Raw genomic sequence first — 14,540 nt, forward strand, 5'->3', positions numbered from 1 at the left:
CACATTCAAGTGAGCAAGCACTGTATACAAAGGGTCGGAGATTTCAGAGGACAAATCAATCAACATCTCAACTTCCAAGATGCTATCACTATGGAAAACTTGGTTATACCAAGAATGAATGTCACAATAAAGATAAACCAATATGAAACCTTTATTTATATTTTTCCTCTTAAGATCTCTATCTTTAGAAACACACAACGGATTATTGTAGTACATGCATCCATCTTCAATTCTAAATCCTTGAACTTTCTAATTTCTTAAACAATCTTACACTCCTACTTAAGCAATGCAATAACAGGGATAAAAAAATTATCTAATATGATCTTCTTTATAAGAAAGGGATTTAAAGAGAGATGGAGATTGCATTCATGAAGAAAGCACCACCATAGATCCACTCATAATAGGGACATGGGAAGTATGTCATGATATAGCCATGAAAACTTGTATAAGCTCCAAGGAGGCTCCAAGAAAGGTACAAGGAGGCTCCAAGAAAGCTACATGGGAAGTATGCCATGATACCATGCGAGATGGAGATCGCACTCATGAAGGAATTACCACCATAGATCCACTCATCATAGGGACATGGAAAGTATGTCATGACACAGCCATGAAAGCTTGCATAAGCTCTAAGAAAGGTAAATGTGTATAATATTGCAAAAAGGTGTGTTGCTTTATAGTCCCAACAAGTACACAAGTACACATATCTAAATGTACCTAAAGCCCCATGTGCCTAGGCCCACCCCCCATGTGCATGTGCATTCTAAAATCCCTTTGTTACAAACCATCCCCTCCTACAATGATTTCATCCTTGAAATTAAAGGGTGGTCATGCACAACAAACGTATACAAGAGACTATATACAAAAGCCAAAAATCAACCCATAACTTGGTATTGATGCTAGGTCAAACAGAAGACCAAAATGTTAAAAGATGAGCCATGTCAAAGATGCATAACCCTCGGCCATCAAATGGAAGATGACCATCTAACCATGCAGCCACCTAGATCAAATGGAAAATATAGGGAAGAACCACCATTGTGATGATGAAGCTAGCCATATATCCTCTCGAGTCCAATGGATAACCAGAGTATACATCACAGACCCTTGAAATCAATATAATAGTAGTTATCAAGTCAAAGGGAAAACTCAAAATCCCATCCTCATGACTATAGTGTGAATCTAAAGTATCTACCAAATGAACCCATCACTCATGGCTGGAATGCAAAGTGGTCTTGGCACAAAAGAATCAGCGTGTAGGCCAAAGCCCGGATCTGTCACATGTGCATCCAAATGGCATGCCACATAATCAAATACCATACATCTCAAGTGGCATATAATGCATCTAAATACAAATTTCTTAGCTCCAAAAAACCTAGGATCATGTTGACATCCATGGGAGCCAAATGGAGATAACTCATAGTAGACATCATGCAAGACGTAATGTGAAACCGTGGTCATAACTTATGGTGACACATGAGTATAAGGGAGGGGGTTTTGGAAGGGTGGGAGCTTATAAATTAGGGGGAAAGGGGGGTCTTATAGGGGGGAGGTGGGGGGAGGGTGGGAGTAGTGGAGAATGGAAGCAGGGGATTGGGTTCTACTTGTAGTTCACAATATGTGATCTAATGGTGTAAGTTGAAGACTTGATAAGTTTATCCGTCTTTTAAGTTAACCACCTATGGAAACACATTTAGGGGGGTACATGTAGGACTTTGTGTTTATAGCACTTACCATGGGGGGGCTTTATGAGTTTCATGCACGCAGGTGTTGTCCCCTTTCTATGGGAAGTGAATCCCTTCGGAGCCGTGGAGGCTAAATGGACATAACTCATAGTAGGCATCCATGGCCAAATGGAGATAACTCATAGTAGGAGTTATGCAAGAATAAATTTGAACCAATGCTATCAGCCCATGTAACATCATTCGCACCATCCAAGACATGGTCCACTACATCAATATATGTATGAGCATGATCCATACCATGCAACATATCCTCATGTGTAAGACCATCCATATGTGCGTGATCCTCCAAAGCAAAAGCATGATCAAGAAGATCATCATAAGCATAATCATCATTGGATATTGATGATAATGTATCCACACATGAGAGATAAGTGACATCATCCACCAAGTCACTGACCATGTCATCCTCAAAGTCTCTGAAGTCACATAAGCATGGTTTATCTCCATCGATGGTGACTATATCTGACCCATATCCTCTAATAGGTCAGCCTCCACCATAATCATAAGATCTAAGAAAATATCTAAATAAAATATACAGCACTCAAGATCCATGTACATAATCCTGCCTCAGGCCTCACCTCAATAAATTCATCACACGACCCTCATGTATAATGCTTGCCTACTTCTTTCAAACACGTGAACTATATCCACATGAACACACTACTAAGAAAACTATGAGAACTAGGAGATGAAAGTAGCCAAATGTGAACACCCTAAAAGAATGGCCTAATATATCTAAAACAAGAAACTCAAGCTTATGCTCCTAATTATCCCATGAACCCACATGTGAAGTATTATCAAATCCATGTGTAACAATGGATGCATCACTAATCACATACTCATGGGAATCCAATGCATCATCAATGGAATGCTCACGATCCTCTAAGAGAACCCCATGATCATCTAATGCATCCAAATGATCCAAATGATCCCTAGGAAGGTAGGTAGGGATAGGCATATCATCACCAACAATGCTCAGTGTGATCCCTACGCTCAAGATCATGTCCACGTGTATGAGTTATGACGATCATATCCACATGATCTAACTCACACATATCAATACCACATACATTATGATCATGTGTATATATGTCAATATCATCACCATGTACACGTATATATCAATATCATCGTGTGTATATGTATCATCATGTGCATGTGTATCAATATCATCATGTGCATATGTTGTGATACATTATCACCTTCATCATAATACAATGAATGGATTGGTCTAGGTGAATGGGAATCAATAAGATAATTGTTAGTAGATGATGCGGATGAGTCATAGAAATTTTTGAGGCCCATGTAAACACCATTGTGAGATAGCAACTTGTTTGGGAACCCAACATTGATGAATATAAGACTGTTGATTCTTTAAGGTTCAGTGTGTGGTAGGAATCTTGCCTTTGCTTGATATACTACCCCTGGGGTGCCTACAATGTTTTTGGTGCAAGAAGACATAATAACATCTTAGGTTTCTTCAATTGGTTAGACTTTAGGTTGTTGCTTGAGTCTAAGGCAATGCATAATGGCAATGTATATCTACATCCCTCGAATGATAAGTGTGCCTTCCTTTACTCCCAATTCACTTCACAGCCCATAGCTAAGATCCAACTTCATCCAAGCAACATTTCTTCTTCCAAGGCACCTACATGCATGAATAACATCTTACATGGCCAAGGGTTATTTCTAGTGGAAATATCAACCTGCAAAAATTTACAAATCCCCTACAATTTTGTTGTTGAAGTCCTCAACATATTAGCCCTTAAGGTTAAAACATACCTGCAAACCCTGCTCAACCACCATCGGCCTAACAGAAACCAAATTCTTTGTTATGCGAGGCATATGAAGTACATTAGCTAAATACCTCATCTTGCCATCCTCCTCTCTACATAGCCAATGGCACATTCCCAATGTGAGCAATAGGATGAGCCATGTCATCCCTTGTCTCTACATAACCTGGTTTTTCCAAATTTTTGACATCTCTAAACCACTTACCATGACAAGTCATGTGGTTAGAGGCTCCCAAATCCACATATCATGCATCATCACCGTTTGTGTTGTATAATTGACTGAATTCAACATGTGCTGCATAACAAACATTTGTTGTTGAAGTCCTCAACATAGTAGCCCTTAGGGTTAAAACATACCTATAAACCCTGCTCGGCCTAACAGAAACCAAATTCTTTGTTATTTTAGGCATATGAAGTACATTAGCTAAATACCTCATCTTGTCATCCTCCTCTGCATAGCCAATGGCACATTCCCACAATGTAAGCAGTAGGATCAGCCATGTCATCCCTCGTCTCTACATCACCTGGTTTTTCCAAATTTTTGACATCTCTAAACCATTCACCATGACAATTCATGTGGTTAGAGGCTCCCAAATCCACATATCATGCATCATCACCGTTTGTGTTGTATAATTGACAGTTGAGTTCAACATGTGTTGCATAACAAACAACTGCTCACATCTATATTTAGCCTATTGCATTCAACATGTGCTGCATAACAAACAACTGCTCACATCTATCTTTAGCCTACTTACTTGATGATGCATAATTGTTTTTCTGCTAACCTGCCACTTTATATGTCACTCTGCTTCTTACAACATTCTGCTCTGTAAAGTGACCTGGTTTACCACAATAAAAACAATCCTTTGAACTTGATCTCAAATGTTGTCTTTGCCAATTTCCTTAGACTCTCTGGATCCCCTACCTTGATACTAGCCTCTTTTACATGTGTGTATTTGTTGCTTTCGCCTGCTACAAATCATTAGTAGACTGCTGTTGTCCATAAATTTGATTTCCAAAATGGCCACCACCTTGGCCTTGACCATGACCTCTACCACTTGGTGAAAAACTCCTCATTAAAGAAATGCACCTTATGTTATATACTCTAACAAGACATGAGTGCATGAATTTGGTGAAGGCTTAATATAAGAAATATTAGGGTGTTTGGGGATTTTCAGTCTCACTAAAGAGTTGATGGAAGAGTGGAAGAGAAAAATGTTTTTCTTTTCATGTCTATTGCCAAATTCTTTGGTACACACGTGTAAAACACCATAAGAGTGGTAACATAACATGATTTTCCCATCAAAATGAAAGGCATTATAACAACCCATCAATTTTGGAGAAGAAGTCTTTCACATGTACCTAACTAACTCTATGATCGAATATGCCAAGGGTACTTGAAAAAGTGATAGAGCTAGGTTGGATCATAGCAAAGAATTAAATCCATGTTGCTAAACACAATGAGCTAATAATCAAAGAACGCACTTAAGGTATAAAGATAGTTACACTATCAATCTTTCTCACATAATGAGCTAAACACAATGAGCTAATAATCAAAGAACGCACTTAAGGTATAAAGATAGTTACACTATCAATCTTTCTCACATAATGAGCAAGAGAGCGCAATAATTATAGATCAATGAGCACCTAGCATGCCAATTACACCGCCATGTGACTATATAACTATAATTACATAATTTCCATAACCTTGAGAATCTCTACTCTTTTTCACCTTTCCTCACTAACTTACATTCACAAATGTCCAAACAAAGAACCTTTAAATTTGATCTTTTAGACATTCTTCACACACAGATTATGCTCCACATCGATGACAATATCCCCATCACCACAAATTTCATGAAGTTCATGCATACCTTCCCCTATGCTCCAAGTTTCTTGGACCTTGACAAATTTCATGAAGTTCCTTTATAATCCATGCATGCCTAGCCCTATGCTCCAAGTTTCTTGGCTTGCTAAATTAGATGAGTTATCTTTGAAGGCTAGACCTCGACCACCCTCACAATGTCCCCATCACCACTTCATGAAGTTCCCTTATAATCCATGCATGCATGCATGCCCCTATGCTCCTAGTTTCTTAGCTTACTGAATTAGATGAGTTATCTTTTAAGACTAGACCTCAACCACCTCATAGACAACGGAACATCCTTACACTCAATGTCAAGGGAAATTGGACACAAAAGATTGGAGCCATGCCCTTACATCATTTTCTTAGAATGAGCACATGAGCACATGCTTGCTTCCTACATATATAAAATTTCACCCAATTGTTATTTTATGGGGGTGGATCCAAAAAGTGATGTGCTAAAATTTTTGGGTACTATCTTTTTAGAAAATGCCCAAACTTCTTAGTTTTGAGTGAGTTATAGAGATAAAATTGTCAAAACTACAATATATGTTTGCACATTATTAGATATAAAACCTTTATAAAATATTAGCCCGATCTTTCTATACTTTCAAGCTCACATAAAAATACATTCGTCAATATATCTGTATTTATATCATAATTATGGCCTCTTATTTTTTACCCTAATGATCACATAGTATTTTTACATTCATTTTTGCCTTGTAGTCAGGGGACACAGACCCATGTAAATGAAAATTTGTCTCTTTAAATTCCCATGTATTTATATCATAATTTTGGCCTCTTATTTTTTACCCTAATGATCACATAGTATTTTTACATTCATTTTTGCCTTGTAGTCAGGGGACACAGACCCATGTAAATGAAAATTTGTCTCTTTAAAGTTCCCATGTAAATGAAAAATTCTCTCTTTAAAGTTCCCAATTCTCTTCATAATTCACATATATGATGAAGTACAAAGGATCTTTAAAGGTTTGATCCCTTAACACTAAACAAGTCTTGCTTGGACTAGACTTGGCTGCCTACACATATGTTTTTTGAACTTTGATAAACACATTGATGTTACTAGCTCTCAGAGCCTACACATATGTCTTGCTTGGACTAGACTTGGCCTCCTACACATATGTTTTTTGAACTTTGAGAAACACATTGATGTTACTAGCTCACTGTCAAGATGGAGAGGAGGACAAGGGGATTGCTTTAGCTACCAAGAATCATCAATGTGATTTGCTTTGTTGCTTGAGATTTCAATGGGTAGATTCTACTTCTATATTGCGAAAACAAGCTTTAGATACTATAAAAGCACTATTAAATTATTGATTTGAGATAGCAGGGAAGCTTATCTACTAATGTAGAAGTAGATTTATTGAACGGTTGATCACTTCTCTCAATTACTAATTAATACCTTAAATTGTATTGTTAAGAAAGGCTTTCCACCTGTAAGAAGCTCATCTCTTATGCTCACTTGAAGCCACTTTGCTACACTTGAAGCCACTTTGAAGGTAGAACTTAAGCCTAGTCTTTTAAAGGGTTTTCCCAAGATCTCTCTCTCTCTCTCTCTCTCTCTCTCTCTCTCTCTCTCTCTCTCTCTCTCTCTCTCTCTCTCTCTCTCTCTCTCTCTCTAAAATCTAGTAAGCCCCATGTTTTAATTATACTATGAGCTCTAATGTAAGAGAACCATGGCTCTTATACCAACTTGAAAATTTGATAGAGCTAGGGTGGATCATAAAAAAGAACTAAATCTATGATAATTGATAGATATAATCATAAGCTTATAATTAAAAAATAGTCTTATGACATTAAGATGGTCACGTTATTAAATCTTTACCCTTTTCACCTTTTCTCACCAGCGTACATCCATCCATGTCAAGACAAATAGCCATTAGCTTCATGCCTTTTTAAATTTCCACACATGGACCCAAACTCAAGGACGATGCTCTCCCTCAATCAATCACGCAATGTCCATCACCACAAATTTAGCCAAGGGCAAAGAGATATTTATAACCAACATATTTATAACTCAAGGACGATGCTCTCCCTCAATCAATCACGCAATGTCCATCACCACAAATTTAGCCAAGGGCAAAGAGATATTTATAACCAACATATTTATAACTCAAGGACGATGCTCTCCCTCAATCAATCACGCAATGTCCATCACCACAAATTTAGCCAAGGGCAAAGAGATATTTATAACCAACATAAATTCATTGAGAAAACATAATCCTAACCACCGAGACGAAGTGGAGAGATATGTGTAGCCACCAACAAGGTTGAATTCTAGAGCTTGAACTTCCAATTCGAAGGCCTACAAGGTGTGCTATTACGCGTGTGGGTGTCCAACGGAGTCATTCCCACTTGACGGGATCGGTTTCATTGGTATCAGAGTACGGTTGTTTCCCTCTTCTTAGTGTGGAAACGAACCTGTGTACTGGACACCTTGCTTTTAGCACACTTAAACACAATGGACAGCCAAGGCAACACCTTGTTGGGGTAGCTTTCTTTTTAAACCCATTTTCAAAAGTTGGTTTCTTTTCAAGGTTAAAATGGGCTTTTAAGCCCATTGGAGCCTTCAAATTTCAGCACAAGTAACTAACCTATAATCATGGCCACGGACCTCGACCACAACCACAACCACAAGGAATGTATGTGGCCACGACCCCGACCACAACCACGACCACAACCACGACCACAACTATGACCACAACCCCAACCATAACCACGACCACGACCCCGACCACAACCACAAGGAATGTACATGGCCACAACCCCGACCACGACCACGCCCTGGCCACAACCACAACCACGACCACGACCCTAACCACGACCACGACCACGACCACAAGGAATGTAAAAATATTTATTTACTAAAGCCCCAAACCAAAGTTCAAAAAAAAAGACCCCCCCAAAGAAACAAAAATCAATAAAGAAAATGTTTATGAACTTAGAGAAGAGTAAGTGGTGTTATAAAGTGCACATGCAAAAAAAAAAAAAAAAAAAAACACACAGACAGCTGTCTCAGCAGCTAAGTCAATCAGCTAAGTAACGCCCCATTTTGGGTCTTCAAGTATGTTTAAGTTTCTTCCCAAATTATGATCAGCACACCTGCGCCTCTGTCATATCTAAACTAGATTGCGCATTTCCCATTTTTCTACCCAATTAGTTGCTAACACAGACCTTAATCGCATCACCCAAATGGGTTCTTGCCCTCCCCAATGTGTTGAATTGGAGTTTGCGAAGCTTGCAAATGGTAAAGATTGCATAAATGCAGCAGATTTGGCTAGCTTCCTGGCCTGCACCCAGGGAGAATTAAGTGCTAATGAGGATTATGCTACTTCATTAATCACCCAATTCCGTCAAATCTCCAATGCAACAAGCTCAAGCTTGGATTCCTTGTCTATTCATGAATTCTTTGAATTTCTTTTACATCCAGAGCTGAACTCGTTGATGCAGGCATCAGAAAAGGTACGACATTTCATATGCAGTTTTTATAATTTAAAAAAAATTAACATTATAACTGGCACATCCAAGTGCATTAGTGGTTACTATGGTACACTTAATTTCTTAGTGTGCTGTGATGTAATTTTAAGTTATATATAATTATGATGATGGATAATTCTTGAATTAGTTTAGGAATTTACAAGTCATGAACATACAAAAAACTGGTTTTTTCTTGTTACACTGCCCAAGCCCCCTAGCCGGATATTCATGCAAACTTAAAACTAGTCACACCACTTTGATCATAATCCTCAAAATCTCAGCCTAATGCATGGCATTCTCACCCATTATTTTCCATTATCAATATGTACTAAGGCCTGCCTATCTAGTCAATTGGACAGGCAAGGTTGCCTTGTCCATCAGTGCATGATGGGAGAAAAAAAAACACTATGTATGTATGTTTTCTATACCTCCGTCATGGTCCTCGGTCGGCCAGATTCTGAGGCAGCATGTCAACACTGACCTGCAAACCTGCTACAGTGTGCTGCAGACTTCCTACAGTGTGTTGATGTGGCAAAGGGTGATTGGCAGTGACGCCCTCGTGATGCCTCCATTGGAATCTGACATTCCAGAAGCTGACGTGTAAGGATCTCGTTACATTCTGCATTCCAGAAGCTGATGTGTAGCATCTCCTTGCATGATTGATGTACTGCCTAGATCTCCTTGCATCTCCTTCTGCCCTCCCGAGAACCACGACGGCCGGGAATGGTCCTCCCGGGGACCATTCCCTACTCCATGAACCACACCCCCTCCCCCCTCTTCCATTCTGGTGGACATTCCAAGCAGGAGAGGCCGTCTATCAGCCATTTTAGCTACAAAAGAAGGTGTGTTGCTAGCCTTACATATGCAAAGGATGGGTGATTGACTTCCGCGATGGTCCCATGTGCTGGACAGGATATATTGTGCATAGTCTTCTGTGCCCATCATCAAATCTCTAATCTATGATGTGAAATCAATTCAACACCATCACCTACTGCCTGCCCACCACCCATGACTAATTTCTCCGGATCCTGAGTGTGGTGTTCAAATTTATCACGTATCACACATGCACATGTATGAATGAATAAATGCATAGCCTGTTCTTATGCATGTTCTTATGCATGTTCTTATGCATAGCTATGTGCTTTTGATTATTTTTCTTTTGGAGCTTCAATTGTCTGAGTAAATAATTTGATCTCTAGCGGGGCATGGCGTGTTACAGTGGTATCAGATAAGCTCGCATGTTAGTCACATTCATACACCATGCATTGCATCTTGAGCGTATTATTGACATGTTTGTGTCCTCATGGCAGCCTATACAAGATATGACTGCACCTCTATCCCATTACTTCATATATACCAGCCACAACTCTTACCTCACTGGCAATCAGCTTACTTCAAGATCCGGCACTGCTCCAATCGAAAAAGCCTTACAAGCTGGATGCAGAGTTGTTGAGCTGGACTGCTGGGACCACAAAGGTGACATCATGGTGCTGCATGGCCAGTAAGCTCGTTTGACTTCATCTCAATCAAGCTGTCCATCATGCATTGAAATTCAATGGAGCCTTTGAATGGATAAATGACCCTTGTTTTTTTCAAATTTCCATGATGTATACATGCATTTATATCAAAGAGTCTAAGGCCAACTTCACAAAAACTGCCCACCCTTCCATCACAAAAAGGGTGCCAAAATCCATGGCAGCAATTGTGTGTCCAGACCCACCTGAATAGAGGGCAGCCTCCAAGAGCCATCTGATCTCCAGGATCTCCGACGAACGGGGTGGCTGTTTGTGAACCACTCTAAGACTTGTGGTGTCTACAAACCTCAAGTATAGATTTGAGAATAGTGTAACTTTTCTAATCATCTTTTAAGTGCAATTCAATTCATACTTTTCTGCTTTTATCATCAACATACAGCACCTTGACAAAGCCTGTGCCATTTGACGAGTGCTTAAGAGCAATCAAACAAAACGCATTCGTGTCGTCGGACTATCCAGTGATAATCACCATTGAAAACCATCTGCCTCTAGATCTCCAAAAAGATGCAGCAAAGGTGAGCTTCAGTGGACAATGCAAGCATGCCTTATATGTCATGTACAAATGTCATGTTTTTTCTTAATGGATGAATTTGCAGATAATCAGAGACATACTAGGAGAGATGCTTTTTGTGCCTTCACCAGCTGAAAGGCCACCAAGGCAGTTTGCTTCACCCGAGGAGCTCAAGCACAAAATCATAATTTCCGACACACCGCCCAAAGAACCATTGCCGGAACAGGTACAAAAGTTACTTTCATCTGACAGAATTGTGCCATGTCACGTGCATCATCATACCACTGTTACGTGCATGCATATGCATACATTCTCCAACTTCCACGTCACTGTAAGAGTATGCATATGTATGCATTCTCCAACTACCACGTGACAGTATGCCACTGCCATATGTATGCACCTGTATGTGTGTGCATGAGTATGCATTCTCCAACTACCACGTGACAGTATGCCACTGCCATATGTATGCACCTGTATGTGTGTGCATGAGTATGCATTCTCCAACTATCACATGTCAATGTATGCCATTGTCATGTGTGAGCAATGTGTGCCTTCACATGTCACTGTATGCCATTGTCATGAGTGTAAAAATGTATGCATTTTCAACTCCACTTGTCACTGTCAGCAATTCTCATGTGTATGTACATGTAAGCATTCTTCACTACCACGTCATGTCAACTACCACATATATACATTTATGCCTACTCCGACTGCCACATGTCATGTATGCCACTGTCATGTGTATGCAAATGTATGCATTTTCAACTCCACATGTCACTGTCAGCCATTCTCATGTGTGTATGTATATGTAAGCATTCTTGGCTACCACCTCATGTCACTGTACGCCAGTGTAATGTATGCATGTTTGTGAATTCTCCAACTACCACATATCACTCTATGCCAGTGTTATGTATGCATGTTTGCACGTTCTCCAATTACCACATATCACTGTATGCCAGTGTCATGTATGCAGATGTATGCATTCTCAACCACCGCACTAAATTTGTTTGTATATGTCTAATGCATGTCGCGCAACAGGCAGCCGCAGATCCTCAAGCGGTTGTTGATGCGTTTCCCTATCTTATGCCATGTCCACCTGGACTGGAGGAGGAGGATTCACCCCCTTTATCCCCCACTGCTCTAAGGTATCAAGCTAAGGAGGGTTTCACAAGACAAATTGGGTTAGCTGCTGATGCACTCACCAAAAGGGGAGCCTCCACTCACAGGGATGGCCAGCTGCCACCACGTGCACACGAGCTAGAAGAACTCATCTACATCTTTTGTGAAAAGCCAAGCCAAATGCAGGATGCTCCAGTACATGGAATGCTTGTTCCTGGAGAGAAGTCCATTATGGCCAATCTTAGTGAACCTCAGCTTAGAAAGCTTGTCAAGGAAAATGCAGGCTCACTAATCAAGTACGCATCCATGTCCTCATGTTCTACATTTGCATAGCAATGATAAGGCAATAACTTGTATGAGATTTACTTTCTACTGCTGGTGTAACAGGTATTGCGAGAATAATCTTGGTCGCATGTACCCGTTTGGTTTGCGTTTCAATTCATCCAATCCAGATCCATTCCTTGCTTGGGCCCATGGGTTGCAGCTTGCAGCACTCAACATACAAGGTCAAGATCGCCCATGTTGGATAGCTCAAGCTTTGTTTGATGGAAATGGAGGATGTGGCTTCGTGAAGAAGCCTCGGGTTCTTCTACCTAAGAGTGAGATGACTCATGAACAGATAGCAAACATTGCCCCAAAGGTGCTCCTTAAGGTGAGTTTTGCATGAATGGATTTCACCTATGCATGTCCATCCATGATTCATGCAACGCCTCATGGTCTCAATAGCATCTTGCCTTTGATATGTGCTCCTCACATGCAGTACCACATGCACTGTAGGCCACTGCCATGTGTATGCATTATGCATCCTCCAACCACCCATGCACTGTATGCTACTGTCATGTATATGCATATGCAAGCATTCTGCAACTATCACATGTCACTGAATGATTACTCAAGTGCAGGTGAAAATCCTTATAGGAATTGATTGGCAGAAGGATTATGATCTTCTGAAACAGCCCAACTTCTATGTAAAGGTCGGCCTATCCTCTCTTATGCTAAAGTTTTGTGCTTTTTTTTTTGTTGAGTATGTTATGCTAGGTTCTTTGGTTGTTTGCTCTCCTATTTCTGTAGAAGGTGCTGCTCTCCTTTGTGATCATGCTGAAGGATTGTGTGTTTTCGTCAGCTTGCCCTAGATGGCATGCCATCAGATAAAGCCAGGAAGAAGACAGAGATCATTCATAAAAGCAGCGAACCCGATTGGTGGCATCATTTGTTTGAGTTTCCCATCAGAGGTACATTGGAGCTAATGTACTGTAAGGGGATAAAGAGATAGTGGGGGGGGGGGCATGGGTGCATGGTCTCACTCTACATCATCCATTATGCATAAGACTTTGACATCCTTTTACTTTGTAACAGTCCCCGAGATTGCTGTTTTGCGGCTGGAGGTATGGGAAGATCACAGACTGCAGCATGATGTCTTCATTGGGCAGGCTTGCTTTTCTGTGAGGCAGATGAGGACAGGTATAAGGGTGATGGCTTTGCGATCTCGGAGTGGGGAGCCTCTGCAATCAAAGCTCTTGTGTTGGATTCAGATGGAAGACTTAGCAGAACCAGAATGCTAAATAGATCAGATAACTCCCCTGGTTTCTGTGACATTGTGACCTCTACACATAGCTGTAGATCAAACACTGAAATGAAATGAAGCTGCCAGGAGCAAGTGGCCAGTATCCATAGAGAACCCAATGCAGGGAAAGACCAAAAGCTGCCATAACAGGACTTTGAATTGCTATTAAAAACATGAAACAAACCTGGGAGGAGCCATAGCCTCTTGTCAGGAAACTGCACAAATGCTTACACATACACATAAGAGGAATCACAAGTAGGCTTCATTCCCAGCTTTACAGAAAAGGAGCTGGCAAAGTACACTTTTGATTCACTGTTTGTTCATGGGGCATGCAACAAAGCAACATTTCTGAAACTCTGCATTACACTTCCCAATCTCTACATGCATCACCAATGCACATGTACACAGTGTGTGTTTCACTCTATAAAACCCCATATAGCATGTGCTTGCAAAGCATGTATTTTAAATTCTCCTGCTTTTTTCCATTTTTTAACTTTTTTTAAAACATAATTGTTTTACCCCTTTATAAATTCTCCTGCTTTTTTCCATTTTTTTAACCTTTTTTAAAACATAATTGTTTTACCCCTTTCTTAAGTTTACATAAAGCTTACCCTTTATAAATTAATTACATTGAACAATTATAAATTACTAATTTACATAATTCTTGTTTTTCAAAACTTCTAACATAGGTAGATGCAAGTTGATTTGCTTTCCCTTTTCTTTAAAATTCATAAATCAGCCTTAAGCTAGTTTTGGGGCTTAATTTAACAGATCCAAGAGCATTGACTAATCTCTAATATCAAATACAACTAGATCTTTAAACTTGATGATTACAAAATAATCTATCTTTTTTTTTAAATAAAACTTAAAGGGGTCAATGAGAAGCCTTAATTTGATGTATTTATAGTAATAAATAA

The 14,540-nt window shown here is 39.8% G+C and overlaps 1 protein-coding gene across 1 annotated transcript; it reads left to right on the plus strand.

The window, feature by feature from the left end:
* The first annotated feature begins 8,366 nt into the window (after window positions 1-8,366).
* LOC147611429 (phosphoinositide phospholipase C 6-like) lies at window positions 8,367-14,153 on the plus strand. Its single transcript, XM_086784529.1, has 9 exons — window positions 8,367-8,879; window positions 10,205-10,395; window positions 10,809-10,944; window positions 11,026-11,166; window positions 11,979-12,355; window positions 12,447-12,711; window positions 12,962-13,033; window positions 13,183-13,291; window positions 13,416-14,153. Exons 1-9 carry the CDS (start codon window positions 8,610-8,612, stop codon window positions 13,619-13,621), a joined length of 1,767 nt encoding a protein of 588 aa, XP_086640655.1. The 5' UTR covers window positions 8,367-8,609; the 3' UTR covers window positions 13,622-14,153.
* The last annotated feature ends 387 nt before the right edge of the window (window positions 14,154-14,540 follow it).

This window comes from Cibotium barometz, chromosome 47, assembly GCF_041138505.1.
Source record: "Cibotium barometz isolate CiBa-2024 chromosome 47, ASM4113850v1, whole genome shotgun sequence".
Lineage (NCBI taxonomy): Eukaryota > Viridiplantae > Streptophyta > Polypodiopsida > Cyatheales > Cibotiaceae > Cibotium > Cibotium barometz.